Here is a 24028-nt window from a genome sequence, read left to right as displayed (position 1 = left end):
CACTGCTGCTACTCGCTGTTTATCTATGCATAGCCACTTTACAAATGACCTCGACTAACCTGTACATTGGCTTGGTACCAGTACCCCCTGTATATAGTCTTGTTATTGTTATGTCATTTTCTTGTGTTACTTTTTGATTTTAGAACAATGTTTTCCTTTAGTTAAATTCAATAAATATTTCTTGAACTGCATTGTTGGTTAAGGGCTTGTGAGTAAGGTCTCCACCTGTTATATTCGGAGCATATGACAAATAACATTTTATTTGAGGTAATCAATTACAGAGCACACCCACCCGTGTGTCATTTACTCCTCCACTCTCCACATTCCTCCATCCTCTTTTCCTCCAGGGCCCAGGCTTCCATCTCTCCAGAGTGAAGCGCTGCCGTGGTAACGAGGGTGAATCAGTCTCGCCTGAATCAAATGAATGCTGAAGTGATTGTGTGTTATATAAAAATGGATGTTCTCTAGCCCTCGTCCAATATTTCCCTGTGCTCTGTTGAAGTGAAACACTCCCCTCGCCCCCTTCACATTCCCTCAGATTACTTAGTGTATTCGGCTAATACAGTCTGTCACCTCTCCACTAGCAGAGAATTAATCTGGATTTTGTTCACTAAGGGAGAAAATGAAGACAGAGTGTAAATGTAGACAGGTAGAGCATATGCAGAGGAAGCTCAGCTCTTTTTTTCTCCTCTTCTCACCATCACGCTCTATGATGTGATGTTTAACTTGTTTGAATCCCGGGAAGAGAAGCTGCTGCCTTGGCAACAGCTAATGGGGATGCTAATAAAATACGAAATACTCTAATAATAAATAATAAATAATAATAAATACTCTAATAAAATACGAAATATTGCTCCATCTGTCCATTTGTTCCTCCTTTCCATTCTCTATTTTGACGTTCCATCCTCTCTCCCTCTGTGTGTGTGTGTGTGTGCGTGTGTGTGTACGTGTAGAATGCATATGATATGGCCGAGCTACAGAAGTCTCTCCAGCCCAGTCCGGCCCAGTCTGTCCAGTACAGCCGCTCCAGGGCCATCCACCAACATCACCACCCCCACACCCAGAACCAACAGCCCCAGGACACTCTTAGCAGGTTGGGCGCCAGCACCGCCCCTTCCTCCTTCACCACCACCCTGCGGAGGGATGTGCCCCCCACCAGGTCCCTCGCCCAGGGCCAGAGCAGGCCCCTCCTGCTGGCCAGAAAGAGCCTGTCCTTCTCCAGCCAGGACCTGGCCCGCTACCTGTGTGAGATCATCCGGGACGCTGACCAGGCCCCAGAGTCGGCCCCCTTCGACTCCCTGCAGGTGTTCTCCACGGAGGGGGGAGGCTCGCTGGCCGGGTCCCTCAGCTCCTTCAGCTCAGCCGGGCTGGAGGAGGACACGGCTAGGGGCCAAGACTCCCTGAAGGATTGGGGCCCACGTTTCGAGAAACTCAAAGCCCTCTACGAGAAGACCGAGGCCAGCGACCTCTGAACGCTGAGGGAGACAGACCAAGCTACCGTGCTGCAGAGACCACCAAACAGCAGGAAACTACAGAGCTACAGGAAACGAATTGGAAGCATAGGAGGAGAGAGAGAAGTTCAGGAAGGAGAGAGAGACTGATGGAGAGCTTGGCCTCTCTCCTCTGGGAGTGACTTGTTCTCCACGGGGTTTTATCTCTAAACGGGCCTAGAGCGAGGCTGAGGCTGGGACTGATGTTAACCTAACCAGGCCTATAGCTGAGACTCACTGTTCACTGGATAATGGGAGCTGCCAATCAATGACATGGACAGATTAATTATGGCACTTACATGGCACACAGACCTATTGCAGTGGCTTGCTGTTGAGAATAATTTGGGTGAAAATGTTATTATATTTGTCAGTGAAATGAATTGCGAGGATTGCCTCGCACCTTTTGGCCCTTGATATACCATATTCTGTTCTCTATGTCTGTGATACATCAGTGTTTTGAAAAACTGCTTAGACATTTGATACAGGAATAGTTTTTTCTGTGGCCTTCCAGTGGGCTCTCTTTCCAAAATCTCTTTGCTGGGTGTGCAGTCACAGTTAACAGTTGTGCTCGTATGTTATATCCTAAACTTCTCCTTCCTTGATTTGGTTTTCTATTCACTTCACTCTCCCCTCCAGTCATTTATATTCACCGGAGGAAGAGAGCTCAGAAATCAAGCCGGAGAGAAGAAAAGGAAAGGACAGAGGAGCTGAGGAAAGGGCCTTTTCTGTTTCTCAGCTTTAACCTTCTTTCTCAGGAATACCAAACATTCTGAACACCACCATTGCAGCAGAGGACCATGCTATGAATACAAATGACAAATTCATCGTGAATGGCGGTCCAAGGTGAAAAAAGTGCAGAGAGGGTCGCGCCGAAGCCTCCTATAGAATTGACAGTGGACACCCTCTGACCATCGCTGCTGTTGCCATGGCGTTGTGATAGTGGAGGCAGCTATAGTTGACTGTGTTCACTGATATATGTCTGGAAGGGAGTGTTCACCAGTTGTGTTAAAGGGGTGGTGGGGGTGTTCACAGTAAACAGTATGAGCCCAGCCGATTGAACGATCAAAGGGAAATGACCCAGCTACATGGGTATTCACACGAAGGATCTCACCCAGTGGGCTTCAGCTATTTATCTTCCCCAAAGCTGGAGGATGATGCCCCCACAAACAGTTCCCCCCTATCATATAAACCAGGACCAATCTGCCCAAACTAAAAACCCTTCAGAAGCCAGCGTTCACTGCATTTGTGTTGTTCGCCTCTGCTTTGAGAGAGGAGTGGAGAGTGGAGGTGAAATTAGCCAAAGAATGCAGAAGGGAGGAAGAGTGGAAAGGAGGGAAGGTTTGTGCTGATTCAAAGCACCTCCGGGACTCTGAGTTAAATGTGCTTGTGTGGAGCTGTGAAGCTCCATGGGGAGTAGAGGAAATGGTTTGTTGCACAGCAAATGGAATAAATAAGTAATGTTACCTTCCTCTGCGATAGACTAAACACCAACATTGTATTTCATGTATTTCAAGGTAGCATCAGCACACCCTTCTCATTATTTTGATTTACTTTTTAAAAAACAAATCAGTGCAGAAACGCTGCATGTTGAGCGTGACGGTACAACAGTAAAGGGTAGGAGTGTGTTAAAAACACATCAGCGCACTAATCCTAATGGGAGTTGATGGCGGCGCTGTCATGCTGTAAACCAAAGGATCATGGGAGTTTTAAAAGTCGATTGAGAAGTCGACATTCTGATTACGGATTTCAAACGTGCCAATTTTCTGAAGGCAGCAAGAACGTGAGTTTAAAATAGGATGGGGAGGTGAGGGAACGGAACGCTGCCACAATGCAATGCTTTTTCATAGGCATCAAAAGCTCCTCAAGGGATGGAGTTTTGATTCATCTTCCGAGCACGGTTGGCCAGGAACCTGGCTTATAGAGGAGCTAGTAAAAAATAATGATTAAAATGTGAAGATTGTGTTTGGGATTCACAGGATTTCTCTCTGGGTTGCAGAGAAAAGATTCTACTTTCATTTGTATCATAAATGGCTTCAACATTGTCTAATGGATACAAACATATTGTGGAATTTTATGTTTTTACCTCATTTGTATATAGGAAGATAAAGTCATTGCTTTTTTAATGTGTCAATGGAAGAACTATGGATCACGTACTGCTTCTTTAAGAAAAAGTGAACTTATCTTTTTTTAAATCATTATCATGACCGGCTTTGAATATAGATATCTTGGTGTTTTGTATTTGCATCAATCTTTTTTCTCAATAAAGATTCATTTATTTGAAATCAGTGATTTTCCTGATTGTTTGCATTAAGCATGATGTGAGTTTATAGCAGGGTTCCCCAAATGGTGGCCCACAGGCTGAATTTGGCGCGCGTGTGGTTTTATTTTTGTGCTCCAAGTTTTCTGAGCAAAAATGTCATTGTTTTACATTCAAAAAAACTATAAGAACACCAGGAAATCAGCTCCACATTTTTTTACATTTTGGAAATCTATTCCCAAGTATCCCCACGCATAATAGAGTCTCTGATCGTATACAAATGTATACAAGGTTTGAAATATATCTGTTTGGGCTTCTTACGGTCAATTTGCAATTTACAAATGATTTGTCATTACCTCCACTCAAGAAAAAAACAAACATCCTGCAGCTGAATCTAGTTGATGATGCCTGGTTTATGGAATACAGGACTAGGAAAGAAAGTGAAAGACTCAAGCAAGATATATTGTTTTTGGACTTTGAATAAATGCAATGATGGAGATTGTCTTGCAATGATTTGTTTTGGTGTGAACATCAAAAGAATGATGACAGCAGAATCTCACATGTGAAAACATTTTTTTCCCCTCATACAAAGCAACACAGAAAACAAAAGTCCCTTTCGATGAGAAAATGGAACACTGATCAATGGTCAACTGCATTCACAAGGAAGATGAAACATCATAAAACATGATATTCTACCCCAACTAGTGCAATTTCTCCACTGGCACGTCAAACAGGACCAACCCATTTACTGGGTGAACAGACAGACGCAGAATAATAGGAAAGGAAATATCACAAAACGCCAGATTAGCAGAGTGTGTGTCTTCTAGATTAAACACAGTGTTAAGTAATGAAGACTGGGCCATGGAAAATTGTCATCATGACTTCCAGATGGTACAAAATCTGATACGGTTGACAGAATATTGGAAACATTCATGTAATCAGTCTGCATTCAATCCCCAAAATTATGCCTATTTGATATTTAAACCCCCTGCAAGATTTGGCCCTGTAAACTCTCTCAAATTGACATGAAGCTTAAATCATGCAAAATACAACTATGAAAATGAAGTGTAAACATTTTTTATTTCCTTTTTCTGCTCTACAAGCAACTGTTAGGTTCAATAACAGACACATTTTACATCAACACAGAGATGAACAACTTTGAAGGCACTTTCATACTCTAAAGTTGTTAACTATTTAAATAATACCATGATGTAATCCACATTGCCAATATGCAATAAAATAACACACATGAACTATTTACAGTATTGAATCATTTGACATTTCCCTGTTACGTCAGAATTTGTTTACATCAGGATTTAGACTACATATCACAAGTATTCACCCCGCTTGGTTCTTCACATTTTATTGTGTTACAAAGTGGGATTCAAATGTATTTTTTTAAAAAATCTACACAAAATACTCTGTCAGGAACATTCACTGTCTTCTTGGTAAGCAACTCCAGTGTATATTCAACCTTGGGTTGTAGGTTATTGTCCCGCTGAAAGGGGAATTCCTCACCCAGGGTCTGGTGTAAAGCAGACTGAAGCAGGTTGTCCTCTAGGATTTTGCCTGTGCTTAGCTTAATCTCATTTATTTTTATCCTGAAAAACTCCCCAGTCTTTGCCAATGTCCAGCATGCCCATACCGTGATGAAAATAATGATACAGTTACTCAGTGATGAGTTGTGTTGGATTTGCCTCAAACATAAGGCTTTGCCGTGTTTCGGGTGGGTCGTATGTAAAGCATCTGTAAAATTTCAACTATCTACTAACCCTAACCCTTATTCTAAACATGACCCTAACCGCAACATGACCCTAACCGCAACGTGACCCTAACCTCAACGTGACCCTAACCGCAACGTGACCCTAACCGCAACATAACCCTAACCGCAACATGACCCTAACCGCAACGTGACCCTAACCGCAACGTGACCCTAACCGCAACGTGACCCTAACCGCAACGTGACCCTAACCGCGTGACCCTAACGTGACCCTAACCGCAACGTGACCCTAACCGCAACATAACCCTAACCGCAACATGACCCTAACCGCAACATGACCTTAACCGCAACATAACCCTAACTGCAACATAACCCTAACCGCAACATAACCCTATGACCCTAACCGCAACATAACCCTATGACCTATCCAAATAGGTATTTTAACATGGTCACATTAATCACAATCCACATGTAGTAATGACAACCGTATTTGAAACTTCACGCACGGTACAAAAATGTGTATGACTTAATACAATTATTTGATCAATAAGGAGTGGGAGAAAAGTTACTTGTGTTTATAAAAACACCAAAGTAATAAAAAAATACAGCTTCAAAAAGATTTTGGCACAAATGAAAATACGGCACCGACTTTCCCATGGATTGTTTCAGCATCGTCTCAATGAAAAGCCTGGTGTTTGACCACGTGCAACATGGACACGCAGTCTCAATGAAAAGCCTGGTGTTTGACCACGTGCAACATGCACACGCAGTCTCAATGAAAAGCCTGGTGTTTGACTAGCCACGTGCAACATGCACACGCAGTCTCAATGAAAAGCCTGGTGTTTGACCACGTGCAACATGCACACGCAGTCTCAATGAAAAGCCTGGTGTTTGACTAGCCACGTGCAACATGCACACGCAGTCTCAATGAAAAGCCTGGTGTTTGACCACGTGCAACATGCACACGCAGTCTCAATGAAAAGCCTGGTGTTTGACTAGCCACGTGCAACATGCACACGCAGTCTCAATGAAAAGCCTGGTGTTTGACTAGCCACGTGCAACATGCACACGCAGTCTCAATGAAAAGCCTGGTGTTTGACTGCAACATGCGCAGTCTCAATGAAAAGCCTGGTGTTTGACTAGCCACGTGCAACATGCACACGCAGTCTCAATGAAAAGCCTGGTGTTTGACTAGCCACGTGCAACATGCACACGCAGTTCGAGTAGACGGACAAGCAATATCCCCCGTGGTAGTACGGATGAAGCCTGAGCTGGAATGGGAAAGTAACTGAAGCTGGCTAGCTTTAGAAAACCCTGAGTAGATCTACTGTAGCTTGCGTCGTTGTATACCCCTCTGGTCTTTGTAGTTGAATCTGTGCTTGAAATTCAATTATTGACTGAGGGACCTTGTATGGGGGACAGAGGACGGGGTAGCCATTCAAAAATAATGTCAACTATTATTTCCCATGTAACTTGTGATTTGTTAAGCCAAATGTTACCAACAAACTAATTTAGGTATGCCTAAACAAAGGAGTTGCATACTTATATTCAACAACTTTATTTTAGTCATTTCATGTTTAGTCATCTGTATACATTTTATTCTTTAAATTCTTTTCACTTCGACGTTGTGTATTTTGTGTAAATCCATGGCGGGAAAATGACAATTAAATCTATTTCAATCCCACTTTGTAGCCCACCAACGTGAAACAAAATCCAAGGCGTTGAATACCTCTGATACCCACGGTATGTTAGCCAGTCCTACATAGACCAGTTGCCCTGAATATGTTAACCATTCACCTCATTCAACATTGACCAGTGGTCATGGTTTACCCACAATGCAGTCCTTCTACATAATACTGTATGATTCTGTGGTGTTGAGTTGGGAGCGAATAGACACAGTTAATACACGATTTGCTCTAACATTTGCTCATTTAAAAAAAATACTGTCGGTTTAAATGACCAATGCATCTAAACTGAATTATTAATAAATATGAAAATGAAGAATGTCAATGCTCAAAAACATTACATTAGTATGCACTTATTAGGCAAACATAATGAAATTACTTCTCCCTCGTAAAATGTATTATTTGCCAACTCCTAAATTAAACATCCAATTTCAATGCAACGGAATGAACAAGCAAATACCCTTCACAGTGATAGGACTGTTATGCATTACAATGAGAATGCCACTTCCGCACTTTGATACACCACAACTGACAACTTATGCAGAACTTTTGTGTTTCTGTGAGAGAGTATCAAAAGAGGAGTCCTCATTAACAAGTGGAGACGAGTTTAAAAACAAGGAAATGGCACAAGGTGCAGCTGTGCAGTCAGGCTGCAGCCCCAGCCACCAAAAAGACCAGACTGGTCCTCGCAATAATTACCCCCACTGCTCTAGCTTTCAATCAGCTCCCTCTCAAAGGTCCCTCTCCTCTTTCTTCTCTGCTCTGCCTTTAAGTCTGGGTGAAAGCGAGAGAGAGCCGTGAATGTTGTTGTGATGTGCCGTCATCTTTCCTCTCCTGTTTAAACATGAGCTTCCTGACACAAAGCCCTGGTTTGATATGCATGTGCTCATCTGCTCGCCCGCCACAATCAGACGCTGCTCAAATCAGCGCCGTGTCAGCCGGCCGTGATTACCTGCCTCTGGCTGCCGTGGCGCAGGGAGGGATGGAAGGGGGAGAGAGTGTAGCCATGGTTCCAGATGAAGTCGAGTAGACCAGAGAGCAGGGAGCACAGAGCAGTCATCAGGTTATCAACATGGAAGGGAGCAGGAGGCTGAGACGGAGACTGGGGAGCTGCTGGATATGGGTGGGCGGGGGTTGTTTATGGGGTCCCCAGGGTCTTATTACTGGGTTTTATCCTCCATGGCCACTGGCTCTCTGTCGGCCTTGGCTCTCTTCTTGCCCCTCTTCAGCTTGTAGACGTGGAAGGTCTTGTTTTGGAAAACGCGGGTGAAGAGGGCGGTGTAGGCAGGGCCGTCTGTCTTGATGGACTCACAGAAGCGAGGGTGGGTGGCGTGGACCAAGTCTGGGTCGTTGTCCCCAGGGCCATCCATGATCTAATCCAAAAACACATTAGATGCATTCAACATTAGATGCATTCAAATAGTACCCTTGAGTTAGATTTGTACCACAAGGATCCAGGGAATTCAATAATTGACAACAACAACAAAAATAATATGTTTTTGTGATTCTCCCAATAAAAATATCTGAGTTGCGCCAATCACTACGCGATGTGGATGTGGGGTTCACATGCAGTGAAACATTACTAACCCCACATTCACCACTCGGGAAGGATGAGACGGTATACAAGGCAAACATGCCTCCAGAAACCCAAATAACCAGTGACTCATTTATTCCTAGCATCAAAAGCGGGAGGAGAGAAAATACATCTTTCAACCAGCGGTGATACGCAGATCAGAGGAGGATGAATCTCCAGACCCGATGCTGCCTGTAATTGAGCCCTTTCAAAGCAATCATACTTTGATGTGTCTGTGATTGACAGAGGCTGATGGACAACATGTGATTTAGAGAGAGCACATGCAAACACACACGCCCAAAACAGCCCTTACCCATCCCAATCTCACAAACACCCAAAGAATCTATCTCGCACTCCCTTTCTCTCACACTGAAGCAATCCAATCAATATTCCTCCTATCAGCTCTCAAAAAAATATTTTAACCAAACAATCTGCCTCCTGTTCAAACAAACGCACATCGAAACACTCATACATTCGTGAAAGAGCTGGCATCACGTCGCAGAATCCCAACCCCTGCCAGAAACGACACTTACATGTCCGTTGGCCAGATCCAGCAGGTCTCGGAGCCTGCAGCCCCGGCCATGCCTCCTCTCGTAGCAGATGCTGTCCTCCATCACCACGAAATCAGCCCCCGCCGCGCGCAGGATCCCGTGGACCTCCTCTGGGGATTGCTGGGCGTAGATCTGATACACCTGAAACGACCAGGAGGAGAGAAAACACACCCAGGGGATAATACACACACACACACACACACACACCTGTAAACATGGAGAACAACACAGCACAGCACAACACAGGGCTCAGATAGACACAGACACACACATAGGCAGGCATGACTTATTGATAGAGAGTTGGTTATGAGAGACCTTGTGATGAGTGTTAACAGTGGGCTGTGCTGGTGCTGGGGGCTGACCCCTCTGTGGCGCTGAGTGGCAGACAGACGCACAGCAGGGTGGTGTGGAGGGAGCATTCCGATCACGTCCCCCAGGCAGAGCCAGAGCCCCCGAACCTGAGGAGCGAGCCCTCCCCTCCCCTCTCCCTCCCACAGCTGCAGAGCTTCATTAGTCAGAGCTCTGCCTGCAGAGCTTCGTGAGGCACCGCCGCACGGCACAGCATCACACGCCGTAGAGCACCACCCACAGAGTGGCAGAACGCTCTGTACCCAGCCATCCAGCAGCCGTTCACCATCTCCTCTCCTGTCTGCCTGCCTCCCCCTCACCTAGCCCCACGCGCTGCACTGTCTAACGAGCTTTAGCGACGGTTCACACCACCACAATTCATCTATACATCTGACAAATGCTACTTGCCATCCCTGGGTGAGATGAAAACATGGCGTTGTCTGGCTGATAAAGTCGCATGCTTCTGTTAAACTGAGGGGAAAGCCAGACAGGAAATATAAGTGACTGATAGCATGCTCTCGTGCTGAGGTTTATGGGACTCCATTTCCCCGGCCGCGGTCGACGTCCCCTCCATGCTAATATCACAGCACAGGTATACGGAAGTGGTGTCCTCTCCTTGATAGCATCATCACCCGAGTGAGGGTCATGCCTTCTGAGTTCCATTACAAGTGTGGAGACGACTTGGACACGGCCCTTTTCTTTTCCACGCAGACAGTTTAATTCCCAGGTTGGACTGACATTTTAAATGGAATTGACCCCCAAAACCCTGGTCATCACATATTTACAGGTGTGCCGTTTTCTTTATGTTACTCTCCTCTCAGGTCAGGTCTTGTGTAGACCTACTTTTTTAAAAGTATAGAAGTAGGAAAAGGATTCAAAAAAAGGGGTTTTGTTTTACCTGTTTGGTCCTCTCTCTCAGAGCTCGGTCTTCATAGTGTGGGTGGTTAGTCAGGACTCTCCCTGTGCACAGTTTGATCCCAGCCAGCAGCTGCATGCTGCCAGCAAACACCGCCTTCTTGGGGGTCTTCGAGCTGGAAGACGAGGAAGAAGATATCCGCGGTTACCCTGCTGTATGCTACACGGCGGGCCATGACGCGTGCGAGCATTATCCACCACAGAAGATGTTAACATGCTGTAGAGCCGCTGCCTTTGTGCATTAAACAAAATGGGAATTGCGGTTGGTTAATCGTGACTCAGTAGCAGGCTAGTACAATACTGATGTCTGTACTTGTACACTGCAGGTATTCTTTACTCAATGCCATCGAGTTCTTTTACAATAACCTTTGCAGACGTAAAATGCTTTTCTTCTTCACAGCTACAATGACACTTTTTTTTATTAAAAGAACAAATACTGTACGCGCCAGCTGAAAGTTTTGCGGAGGAACAACTTCAAGGAGAGATTCTAAGGCTAGTGAAAGGACAGCCTTCTAAGGCTGCTCGGAACAGAACATTGACCTCGGACAAATAAAGCATGTTTATCTTTATTTCTTTCGCAAAGGAATCTCTCTCCCGGCGTTTCTAGAGAGGTGGTGAGTGAGGACTCACAGGAAGGACGAAGCCCAGTGTGGAATGTTTTACATTAGTACAGCCTAGAGAGCCTGACTAAGTAGAGCCTTGTTGTTACCACAGCGTTTCCACTCACAGCACCAATTTCCAGTAACAATTATATTGGTGGTAATTGTTGGTAACAACTGAGGAATCAGGTCATTTCAAGCAGAAACAAGCAGCACAGTGTGTGTGCATAGTTGGTTGAGAACCACCTGTCGAGCTGTTGTTCAGGCAGTCGAGAACGGCACAAAAGAGCACAAGAAAGTGTTTGCTCAAACACACACGGGTAGAATTAAATTATTTCAGTTTAATTCCCTGAATTAAATTATTTCAGTTTCATTCCCTGGTGGAGGAGCCATTGTATTATCTATATTAGAAAAGGAAATCAAATCACTCTCTAACTCGGTAAGAGATCATAGCAGAGCCTTTTCCACAGCAGCTATTATTTCCTCCATTCCTCATGTTCATTTGCCGTTCAAATCCACATTACAGAAAAAAGGGGGATAGACTGAGACACCCCCCCACTAGGAACATCAGCAGCTTGCGGGGCTAATCGCCAGCCACCCTGGGCTGTGTGTGATGAGGTGATGGGGCTGACCTCTGACATGCTCTTCCGGGTCACTTCCTCCTCTCCGGGGGAGTGTGCGTTTAATTACTGCATATTCAAGTGGGATTCCTCAGACCTCAGCTGATTTCTATTTCATTTCAGATGTATATTCTGGTAGCAAAATGCCTGCCGCCCCGGTGACATTACAAAAACGTATTAATGTGGTTAATAGTGGGTGGAGGAGGACACGGATGGTGACTAAGCGTGAAATTGGTATGCATGAATGTGCCTGTGCGTTACTTCTGCTACATGCAGAGGTGGGACTATGTCATGCAGTAAATTAACAGCATTGTACACCTGTTGATGCACACTTTAAAGTGGCAGTGCTGCCGGGCAGAGAGAGAACAGATAGGTGGAAAGTTTCAGTGTCTACCAATCAGAGACTGGAGGAGGAGGATAGCCTAGTAATGTCTACACAGCCCGAGTCCAAGAGAGGCAGGTACGGGAGGGAGGGGGATGCTAACAGCTCCGAGATGCTAACGGCTGGGATTTGTAGGGAGCTCAGGTACGGCAGAGACGGAGATAGAAACAGAGATGGGCCTGTCACGTCCATCCTAAGATCCTACAGCTCCGCTCATCCTATCTGACTGGTCGATCTGCTCTGCTCCCAGCTAGAAGAGACGGATCACCACAGATATCGGCTGTTACACCAACCAGCCACTATAATGGCCAATTCAACCGCCACAGAGTTCGGAGACTGAGTGGAGGGTGATGATGATTGATTGACTGACTGATCGGTTGAGAGCGGGAGGGTTGGCAAAATTTCATTATAAGCAATTTCACAGTGGGCGAAGATACAAGCTTTCTATCGATTATATCCTGAGGAGGGGAATAACTGTGGTTCATACGAGGATAGACAGAGTTTTACTTACTGCTACTGACATCCTCTGGAGACTATGTATAATAAGGGGAAAACTTCTCATTTGGACAAATTATAAGGAAGAGAAAAGTCAAGCTGACAGAACGACAATTAGCACAGAGATGAAAGTAGAGGATATGAGAGTGTGAAAAGACACAAAGAAATCCACAGTTTACAGCGTGAAAACGTCCTCTTTGTTCCAGCAGTGAACCGAAATCACAGCCGCTCTTACAGCTACAGAAGTTTCCCTGGGAAAACAAAAGCGTCATTTGTCTTCATTACTCAAAAACAAGGCAACATTCTGAAATAACGCAGCTTTCCAGAATCAAAGGATGGCCTGACAATATTAACCACCGAACAAAAGAGGGGAAATTAATTGCATGGCAGCCAATGCTCTAAATGATAAGGGTGTCTGTGATGACGGTGCCTCACAACGCTGTCCAAGACAGTAATGACAAGGCACCAGCACAACTTAAAAAGGGCACCATCAAGCGTGGAACCAGCAAAGTCAAGAGAGAGAAATTATCAAGCATATTCACACACAATGGCGAGCTACCACGGACTTCTGAATGTGCATCTGGCATGAGGCAGCTGGAGGGACTCACAACTACAGACTCGGCTTTAAAAAAGAAACTGTCAGCAAACCAGTTTCATCAAGGAAGTCCAGGCTGCCAGAAGAGCTGCTAGACAAACCGCGATGCCCACGAATGTATTGATGTTTCAGCAGGAGTACATCAGTATTCAGGAGCTGTACGCTGTGTTGCTTCTTCTTCTCTCCTTAATGTCTCTTGATTAAATCTCCCAAACTCTTCAGATTTGTTACAATGTAACTCTTTTTAAAAAGCGCCCATGGATACATGGTATGTTCAAGTACATTCCCCGGCAAGATTACCATTACAAACCACTAAGTACTTCATGTAAATACTGTGAATGAGACAGAAATATATTTTTCCTGTTTTTTGTTGCTCACATTCCCTCTGAATTTGTGATAATCTACAAAGAAGATCAGCTTTGCTATGCCCGAGTTTCATGAAACACGATCACTGCTTAACTCTTTCATGTTAAATGTAATTAGCGCATGGCAAGAGGCTTAATGCGCTAGCACCAGTGAAGGTAACTCGACACGCTAATCCTCCGAGCAAATTGGATTTTCTCTAGAGGCAGAGAGCCTGTGTTATTTCACAGAGTCTTTTTAAGGTCTGTCGTCCCAAGTCAGTCTCTCTCAGAGCCAAGGAGCCACGCCAAATTCCCCTCCATCTCCGATCACATCAGGACTGATTGGCTTGATAAAACCCTACCACAGGGGCCTGGGCCACAGGCGGAACCACTGCCAACAGCTGGGTCCTCTCCAGACCTCCATTGCTTATTCATGCGCCACAGCTCACCAAATCTACATTTCACATAAACAAATGCAGTCACAGGCAACGATGGTGGAACTTGGATCTGTGGAACAAAAGCGAACCTGATTTGCGTTTGTTTTGACATCTACGCACGTGTGCATGTATGTCTGCGTATGTGCGCACATTTAAAGCAGAAACACATCGGATTTTATACCTAATCCAGGTCATCAGCTCAACGGTGTCAGGGTCGTAGAATTCTCTCAGTTCTGATACTTCCGTCATCAGTTTGGGCCAGAACTACAGAGAAACGGCATGAAGAAAACGACTCTAAATAACCAAACTCCACAGAAACAGATCAGCTCACAATAATCACTTCCATATAAACCAAACACATCCCAGTGACTGCCAATGTCTCTGTACAGTTGATAGAGAGAGCCAAAGTCCTTAACACACTAGTCACCAGCCGGTTGCTGCTTCCATTTTTAACTCCAATTCAGTTCACAGTTACTGCAATCTCTGTGGGTGAGAAAATATTGTACTGCAAATTGTGATGAAATAGCAAGGCAAATGTCTCACCTTGTAATATAGAAAACACAGAATGACAAGTGGAAGCGTGTACCTGATCAGCCTCAGCTGCAAAACGAGAGAGAAAATTACCAGGGTGAACATTACAATCCGTTGTGATATTTAGTTTCTCTGTACAGACATGTTGGTGTTAGTTGGTTGTTACCACATTGCCACCTACTGGATGAGGTTGTAACTGCCCAGCACAGTATAAGCGAGCTACCATTCCAACGTGTTCCTACTGCCTCAGTGTAGGACTGGACCATCTCATGGTGGAATGCAGAACCTGCTAACAGGTACTGTGCTCATGCTTCTGTAAAAGAAACCTTAGGGGTCGGAGCTGTTGCCTTTACCTTTGTTTTAGTGTTACAGTGAATCATGTTAAGGCAGAGGGACCACAGCTCCTTGCCACACACGCCATAGGCAGCAAAGGCACACATATGGCCAGTCCACAGATATTTCATTCTGGAGAGAGAAGAACAGTGTCTTTAAAAAGATCAGAAGAAGAACCTTATTGAAACTTTTTTTTCCTTAACTTTGCAAAATGTACTTTGCATTGCCAGGATATTATCAGCAGCATTCTCCTCATATTACGGGGGGCAGCAAAATAAACATCACAAATTGGAAATGGTGTGTAATCAAAACATTTGACAGATAAGGAAAGAGCGGTTTGGAGAGAGCAAGAGTGGAGAGAGAGAAAAAAAACGAAAGACCTGGGGAGGGCCACTCAGACAGAGGACAGATGGGCAGATTAAACAGAGAGAATAAGGAGAGAGAGAGAGAGAGAGAGATAAAGAAAGTAGATATTGGTTATTCAGCATAATTCCAGACCTGTCGGGAGAGATATCATCTTGAACAAGCAGCGGAGCTCACCTCATGGTGCCGAGCGCCAGGAGGCCGAAGAAGACGGTGTGTAACAGATTGTAGGCGACATCTGCCCGCATACAGATCGGCCGCACCTCGCATCGGCCTTTCGGCGGCCGCCCGGCCGCTGAAGAATCACTGAGAATAACATTGATGCATAATACATAAAGGCGAGGGCTGGAGACATTAGGCAGATTATTCAGTTTGTCTTTCGCTCTCCTCCAAAAGGTTAACTGGTGTATCTGAAATGAGCCTGTAATGATTAGCTTGTGCGAGGGTTGAGTGCCTGGGGGTCCAGACTGGGTTCTGATAACTGGAATGAGAATAGGACAAAAGGATAGGAGCGGGATTCTCTCTCGCTCTCATCAAACAGGGACGGAACCACACAGACGTGACATGCTCAGATACTCACAGGGCCTTAGGGAGAGGACTCAGAGGATTGTTGTGATGCTGCCTGCCACCCACTACCTCAATACGTTCTATTAGGTCTCCACACAGCTGGAGAATTAAGGAACTAACTGACAGCGGTGGCATACGAGTGGCTAAATCATTGTTATATGTGCAAAGACTGTGGTTGAGTAGTAAGTGGGCTCTAAGTACATACTGTACTACGACCCTAGAGACTGGCGTTCAACCCCTGGGTGGTGTTCATCCCTCCTACGGTGTCTCCTCCTCATCTACCTCCCCGTCAGTTGCTAAACCATCTAAAGAAAGCACATACAAACTCAAAAAGGAGGAGATCCTCTTCACTAATTATTAAGAATGAATGAATGAATGAATGACTAATTCAAAATAATAATGATGATGTCATAGATATGTGGGCTACCAACAAGCAACCTCCTGAACTCTACTCTATCTCAGTGTTTTGAAGCCAGACAAGACAGGCCTCAGCATGACAAGATGGTGAAGGAATTTAAAGGAAACAGAATGAAGAAAATAAATGACAACACAACAAAAAATGTGGATAAGTGTTGTAATATGCACATGGGATTAAGGCTGATGGCGCTTGGAAGCCAGAGACCCGTTATGTACGGGCCATGACTCAACCATATGTGGGCTGTGTCCGAACGTCACTCGCAGTCCACAGCCACGGGAGGATATCCAACTTACCAGAGGTTGGCCAGTGTTACCAGCGCCAGCATCACCAGGAGCACAATCAGGGTGACGAGGTAAGGGTATGCCAGCAGAGTGCCAGCCAAGCGGTCAAACGTGTCCAAGGGAAGCAGCCCAAAGGCTTCCTCACATAGGTACAGACTGGCATCGAAATCTCTGAGAGAGAAAGACAGACAGAAAGAAAGACACACACACATGAAGAAAGAGAGAGAGAGAGAGAGAGACAACGACACAGAGAGAGAGATAGAGATAGAGAGAGATAGAGAGAGAGAGAGAAAGAAAGAGAGAGAGAAAAAGAAAGAGACAAAAAGAGAAAGAAAGAGAGAAAGACAGAGAAAGAGAGAGAGAGAGAAAAGGACAGAGAAAGAGAGAGAGAGACAAAGACACAGAGAGAGAGAGACAGACACAGAGAGAGAGAGAGAGAGACAGACACAGAGAGAGAGAGAGAGACAGACACAGAGAGAGAAGAGAGACAGACACAGAGAGAGAGAAAGAGAAAGAGAGAAAGAGAGAGAAAAAGACAGAGAAAGAGAGAGAGAGAGAAAAAGACAGAGAAAGAGAGAGAGATGTTGGCAAGCTCTTGTAACACTGGCTTTAAGTATTGACATAGTTGTTTCCCTCAGTTTGCTGTATACTTAATCTGAAATACGACAGCACATTTCCTCTGTGTGTATAAATTACATTTAATATGCGATCAATGAAAGGGGTTTTATCATCTCAGGATTCAACACTAAATAAGTGTCAGTTAGTGAATAATTAAAACACGATGAAGGAACTCAGTGTATACTACCTGGTAGGCCCCAAGCCAAATTTGGACTTGATGAATTTAAAGATGTGTTCGTCAGAACGGAGCTGCAACGCTTGCTGTACAAACACGAAGACACACAAGGGAAAGAGATAAGGTCAGGTTATGCATGTCTGAGTCGACATGAAACAGCCAGACATTTAAAAACAACATTCCTTAGTGGAAAGTTAACGTAAAGTCCATTACAGACGCATAGTTATTCCCATGTAAATGTCAGTTAGATGCTGGATTTTGAAACAGCTGGATGTAGAGAACCTGTCAACATTTAGGACACCTTCTCATCAAGGGTTTTTCTTTATTTGTACTATTAAGTACATTGTAGAATAATAGTGAAGACATCAGAACTGTAAAATAACACGTATGGAATCATGTAGTGACCAAAAAAGTGTTCAATACAAAATAGATTTGAGATTCTTCAAAGTAGCCCGTCTTTGCCTTGATTACAGCTTTGCACACTCTCGGCATTCTCTCAGCCAGCTTCATGAGGTAGTCACCTGGGATACATTTCAATTAACAGGTGTGCCTTGTTAAAAGTTCATTTGTGGGATTTCTTTCCTTCTTAATGCATTTGTGCCAATCAGTTGTGCTGCGACAAGGTAGGGGTGGTATACAGAAGATAGCCCAATTTGGTAAAAGACCCAGAGTTACCTCTGCTACAGAGGATAAGTTCATTAAAGTTACCAGCCTCAGAAATTGCAGCCCAAATAAATGCTTCAGTGAGTTCAAGTAACAGATACATCTCAACATCAACTGTTCAGTGGAGACTGTGTGAATCAGGCCTTCATGGTCAAATTACTATTTGAATTTATGAATCCAGGCTGTGTAAGGGCTAATTGACCAAGAATGTCATGGAGTGCTGCATCAGATGACCTGGCCTCCACAATCACCCGACATCAACCCAATTGAAATGGTTCGGCATGAGTTGGACCGCAGAGTGAAGGAAAATCAGCCAACAAGTGCTCAGCATATGTGGGAACTCCTTCAAGACGGTTGGAAAAGCATTCCAGGTGTAGCTGGTTGAGAGAATGCCAAGAGTGTATACATTTATTCATTTATTTAACAAGGCAAGTCAGTTAAGAACAAATTCATATTTACAATGACGGCCTACCCAGGCCAAACCCAGACGATGCCGGGCCAACTGTGCGCCGCCCTATGGGACTCCCAATCACAGCAGGATGTGATACAGCCTGGATTCGAACCAGGGTAGTAGTAGTGGGACATGTAGTGGGACCTCTTGCACTGAGATACTGTACCTTAGACTGATGCGCCACTCGGCATCCCAAAGGGTGGCTACTTTGAAGAATATAAAATCTAAAATATATTTTGATTTGTTTAACACTTTTTTGTTACTACATGATCCCATGTGTTAATGTCATAGTTTTGATGTCTTCACTATTATTCTACAATGTAGAAAACAGTAAAAATAAAGAAAAACCCTGGAGTATGAGTAGGTGTCTCCAAACCTTTGACTGGCACTGTAAATGTTTTCACGATGTCCTCCTGACTTCTGTGTGCCTTTCTCCTGGCTTCTCCACAGCCCATAACACACATAGACGACTTATTATTCATTCCCGGTGACAGGAGGAGGGAGGAGGATGTAGTACAAGTCTCTGGGCTCACCTTGGCTAAATAATTAATAGTGAATGTTAGTGCAAGGACGAGGACGGTGTGAAGGAGCAGCTTTCCCAGCCGCGCTGCGAGACCTCCAGTCTTCAGCCCTCTCTCCATGGAACACAAAGACAAAGAGCATTCAAAAATACAAAACAGTATATCAGTGTGTCATGACCACTGATATTGCACTTACTGTATATCAAGACTGTAAAACAAACCAGTCAAATCCCTGGGGTTTCAAGAGGAACATACGGTATGTGTTTGGTCTCACCTGGAAGTGCTTGACAAAGAGAGCGGCCACAATGAAGCTGAGAGCCAGAGAGCCTAGGATCATGGAGTTACAGAACTGCAGCAGCCACACGGACAGCAGGCTGATTACCTGGACTAGGTACAGGCAGGTCACCTGGAGAGAGGTACCGGTAATAACATATGCCATTTAGCAGATGCTTTTGTCCAAAGCGACTAACAGTCCTGTGTGCATACATACATTTTACGTATGGGTGGTCCCGGGAATAGAACTCACTACCCTGGCATTACGAGCACCCTGCTCTACCAACTGAGCTACAAAGTCCATACCCTGGCTCAGCCCTAACCATAGTCTCAAAGATTTGGCATGGGCCCTCAGATCCTCAAAAAGTTCTACAGCTGCACTATGAGAGCATCTCGACTGGCTGCATCACCGCTTGGTATGGCAACTGCTTGGCATCGGACCGTACGGCGCTACAGAGTGTAGTGCGTACAGCCCTGTACATCACTGGGGCCGAGCTCCCAGCCATCCAGGACCTCTATACCAGGCGGTGTCAGAGGAAGCTCCTAAGAATTGTCGAAGACTCCAGCCACCCAAGTCATAGACTGTTCTCTCTACTACCGCACGGCAAGCGGTACCGGGAGCACCAAGTCTGGGACCACAAAGCTCCTGAACAGCTTCTACCCCCAAGCCATAACACTGCTGAACAGTTCATCAAATGGCCACCCTGACTATTTGCATTGTCACCCTTTTTTTGTGGCACTGAATCTCTTGCACTGGCTCTCAAACTCAATGGACTCTACCCACACGTTACACTGACAGTCCAACACACACACACACACTGACGCCACACACACTGCTGTTACTCTGTTTTTTATCTATCCTGATTGCCTAGTCACTTTTACCCCAATCCACATGTACATATTACCTCAAATACCTCGTACCCCTGCACATTGACTCGGTACCAGAACTCCTTGTATGTACTATTGTTTTTTATTTTTTATTTTAACTCTGCATTGTTGGGAAAGGGCTCACAAGTAAGCATTTCACAGAAAAGTCTACACATGTTTTATTTTGGCATGTAAAATTGTATTTGAACCAAAACCATAAACCTAGCTTCATGTGCACATCCCGGCTCAACTCTAACCCTCAATTGTGATTGCCTTAGCTGCCATCTACAGGGAACGTGGTCTCTCTATCATCACGCACAGGTCCTTAATCTGTGACGGATTGAATCTCGGCCCAGGAACAAAATAATACAACACACACACACATATATATATCTGAATGCTGTGATGGTGATGTGCATGATGAGAGAGGAATGATGTCACAGACCTGTTCTGTGGAGATGAGGTCCAGACAGTCCAGGGTGAAGATGATGAGAGCCTGAACCAGCAGGATGAACTGATTAAACTGCCAGGTGAGGCAGAAACACAACGTGGCCAGGAACATCAGCCACAACACCACCTTCTGCTCACAGGAAAGGAGTGGACAGAAGAACACAGATCCCATTAGAAATCAGCCACTAGACCTCAAAACAACTTAGAAGATACTTAAGTTTGATAGTGATTCATTGTCTATTTCCACAGATGTTTCTCTTCATCCTCCTATTCTGGTCTTATTGTACACGTGTAGAGAACAGAGGAGATGATGGTGTCCTCTGCTAGGTGATAGGTGACTGTCTACCTGCTGGATGGGTTTGAGGTGAGGCCTCAGGTAGCAAGTGATGGCAGCTATCTGGAGAGCGAAGAAGGGCAGGGACCAGTTCTCCCTGAGCGAGATGGTGAACTCCACCCGCGTTGTGTCCACTCTGGAACACAACCACAGAGCACCACCATTTAATGATCCATTCAGGTCTTAGGTCGAAGTGGGCAATTTAGGATTGGCCTTGTGACAGCTTGCAGTAGGACATCAAGTTTGTCCAATAGCTATAATTGTATAACCTGTGATCGAGTCCATTTCTGCTCTCTTGCCAACAACTCCTTATGGACTTGAGTCATGTTTAGCTTGAGAATGACAACGGAGCATGCAAAATGCACCAACAGATCTGGGACCAGGCTAATACGTCTAGCCTTTCAATGAATCATTAGTTGGGTGTGCATGGTGAGACGTATACCTGTTGAGGATGTACCAGACTCCAGTGAGAGCCCCTGCTAGCCAGGAACCACTGAGCAGCCAGCTGGTGATGAACAGGGCTATGACATACACCGCTTGGAGGGAAAACACGGTGTAGATGTAGAAATACACTGGCTCCAGGTAGGCCTGAAACAAACACACACACACACCATGAAATAATGACCAATCATCTCATCAATCATCTCCATTATTATTTGAAATGCCTCGTTAGAAGACGTGGGCTCTCTGTGTTACCTGTATGGGTAGAATCCTATAGAGAACACCTAGAAACACCTCCTGATAGATGTTCATGCGTCGCAGGAGGTTGATGGTTCTCTTGGATTCAGTGGCGTTATCATTGATGAGCTCTGAAAGACCTGATCGCATACAGACAGAAATGAGGTTCTTTCTTAAAAGTAACTGTCCCGTGTTTCCAGATTTCTATGAATGATGACCTATAATTAATTACAATAGAAGTGAAATAGTTCTCCTGCCCCCCACAAATATATGGTACTTTGGTATGTTAAAAGGCAGCTTTTCTGTGTTGGAATGGTATAGGTGTACACTAACACTAACAACAGGACAAAGTGGTGAGGAGGAGGAGTCTAACGTGCCCAGAAGTGACTTCCCCATTCATTTTCTGGATTCGGGTTCAATCGAACATCACTTGAAGCTTTGTTTCACTATTGACAGCGACAGCTGATTTCGGGATTGTATATCGATTCGCTCTCCTTAAATATTTGTCATCTGATGTATGTGTTTCAGTCTCTGAATTGTTCAAACTTTTGGCCGCCAGCTCCTGATATCAGGGCATAATAAAATCTACAATTGGTGTTCAACCTTCCCAAGTTCTCTCACGTCACCCCGCTCCTCCGCTCTCTCCACTGGCTTCCAGTTGAAGCTCGCATCCGCTACAAGACCATGGTGCTTGCCTACGGAGCTGTGAGGGGAACGGCACCTCAGTACCTCCAGGCTCTGATCAGGCCCTACACCCAAACAAGGGCACTGCGTTCATCCACCTCTGGCCTGCTCGCCTCCCTACCACTGAGGAAGTACAGTTCCCGCGCAGCCCAGTCAAAACTGTTCGCTGCTCTGGCCCCCCAATGGTGGAACAAACTCCCTCACGACGCCAGGACAGCGGAGTCAATCACCACCTTCCGGAGACACCTGAAACCCCACCTCTTTCAGGAATACCTAGGATAGGATAAAGTAATCCTTCTCACCCCCTTAAAAGATTTAGATGCACTATTGTAAAGTGGCTGTTCCACTGGATGTCTTAAGGTGAACGCACCAATTTGTAAGTCGCTCTGGATAAGAGCGTCTGCTAAATGACTTAAATGTAAATGTAAATGTACAATTTGTGCCCTGAACTAGCCTAGTGCATATGTGCGTGCGCCCAGCTATATCCTCCCCCGGTTTTCCCTGGCTAAACTAGCTGAAGTACACTACTAGTTTTTGTCCTCATTGCCAAACACTGTACCCTCAACTTCAAAACGTCTTTGCTAGTTATACGTACAATCATGTAAACTAAAGAAATTCGCTGGAAAGAAACTCGAAACTGATTTATTGTTTTGTTGAATAGTCATGACTGGTTTGAGCTACCTGTTGTGTTATAAAAACAATGGCGGCGAAGGATATCATTGCTACTTAGCACGGATCCAAGTTCAATTTCGAGATCCACTGGCATCATTGGCGTAGGGTTAGCTGGATGTTTCTGACTGGTCTTGGAACCGTGACAATGGGCAGCCTCTCCCTGCTTGGCTCGATGGGATGTGTAGTGATTTTGCCAACACAGCCATATATGCATAGTCTTGTACCCTTCACCTTTTTTTAAAGGACTGTCGTATTTGTTGATTAAATCTGACTTTCTTAGTATAATGAGTAATCCAGGAATGTCACAAGATAATTGACACAAGAAAACTAGAGAAAAATCGCAACTCTACAGAGTGCCAATGGCTACAGTGAATGGCTAAATTACTTCGGACACCAACGGCCAGGGGAGCTCCTTCTCCTCACTACTCTATGGTGTAGGTGTAAACCGGTCATTCAAAATATGAATGTAAGTAGACTACTGATTGGCCAACTTGTCATCATCCTTTCCTGGTCCACTTTCAGTATGTAGTCTAATGCAGCAACTCATTCAAAAATAAAATAGGATCTAACTTCTCCAGAGTTATAGGATCTGAGATACTAATGCCACATTTGGGATCTCACATAAACTCTGCTGAGTCATAATGCTGGGATAAGATCACTCTAACTTGGGCAGATGGAGTCATGTAAACAAAATGTGATCATGTGTCCAGTCTGCTGGGCAAGAGCATTATTGAATTACGTTTGGTTTCAGCAAACAGTACCTCGAAAATAGCAATAAAGATCTGAGGTTTCACTCCAGCCCTGGCAATGTCATCACAACTTTGAGTATGCCTTTGATTAGAGCCAGGCAAAAATGACTGAGCAATATCCATGCATAAATACAACAGCACCCCATCCTGAGAGGTCCCTGTTAAAAGATTAAAGTATGACTAAGGTCACTTACAATGCCATTTGCCATTTCATTGTCTCCATTTTAACTAGCTGTGTTACCATGGTTACATAACAAGCCATTGGTCAAATACCTCTCCCATTACATAATGATGAAGGGACCCGACCGGACAGACGTGTGGACCGAGGGGTATGCCAATGCCCTCTGGCTCGCTATGTAAGGACCTTTATTTCGGCAAACGCTGCATAA

At 44.8% G+C, this 24028-nt stretch overlaps 2 protein-coding genes across 3 annotated transcripts in view; one reads left to right on the top strand and one right to left on the bottom strand.

Annotated features, from left to right (window-relative positions):
- LOC115112741 (neural-cadherin-like) overlaps positions 1–4238 on the top strand; it is a 231134-nt gene extending 226896 nt beyond the window's left edge. Inside the window, exon 33 of the mRNA XM_065013013.1 lies at positions 954–4238. Coding sequence (XP_064869085.1) covers positions 954–1472 — 519 coding nt within the window. The 3' untranslated portion in view covers positions 1473–4238. The remainder of the gene's footprint in view (positions 1–953) is intronic.
- A 2771-nt stretch (positions 4239–7009) lies between these two features.
- LOC115113551 (protein C-mannosyl-transferase DPY19L3-like) overlaps positions 7010–24028 on the bottom strand; it is a 37102-nt gene continuing 20083 nt past the window's right edge. For both annotated transcript variants that reach the window (XM_029641328.2, XM_029641329.2), the window contains exons 5-19: positions 21553–21674; positions 21299–21444; positions 20869–20992; positions 20518–20652; positions 19207–19338; positions 18945–19046; positions 17310–17383; positions 16517–16675; positions 15416–15544; positions 14896–15007; positions 14555–14611; positions 14193–14275; positions 10523–10655; positions 9259–9417; positions 7010–8525 (exon numbers count right to left, since the gene is read on the bottom strand). In XM_029641328.2, coding sequence (XP_029497188.1) covers positions 8313–8525; positions 9259–9417; positions 10523–10655; positions 14193–14275; positions 14555–14611; positions 14896–15007; positions 15416–15544; positions 16517–16675; positions 17310–17383; positions 18945–19046; positions 19207–19338; positions 20518–20652; positions 20869–20992; positions 21299–21444; positions 21553–21674 — 1880 coding nt within the window. In that variant the 3' untranslated portion in view covers positions 7010–8312. The remainder of the gene's footprint in view (positions 8526–9258; positions 9418–10522; positions 10656–14192; positions 14276–14554; positions 14612–14895; positions 15008–15415; positions 15545–16516; positions 16676–17309; positions 17384–18944; positions 19047–19206; positions 19339–20517; positions 20653–20868; positions 20993–21298; positions 21445–21552; positions 21675–24028) is intronic.

The sequence above is a fragment of the Oncorhynchus nerka genome, linkage group LG28 (assembly GCF_034236695.1).
Source record: "Oncorhynchus nerka isolate Pitt River linkage group LG28, Oner_Uvic_2.0, whole genome shotgun sequence".
In the NCBI taxonomy this organism is placed as follows: Eukaryota; Metazoa; Chordata; class Actinopteri; order Salmoniformes; family Salmonidae; genus Oncorhynchus; species Oncorhynchus nerka.
This window is presented reverse-complemented; position numbering and strand designations above follow the sequence as displayed.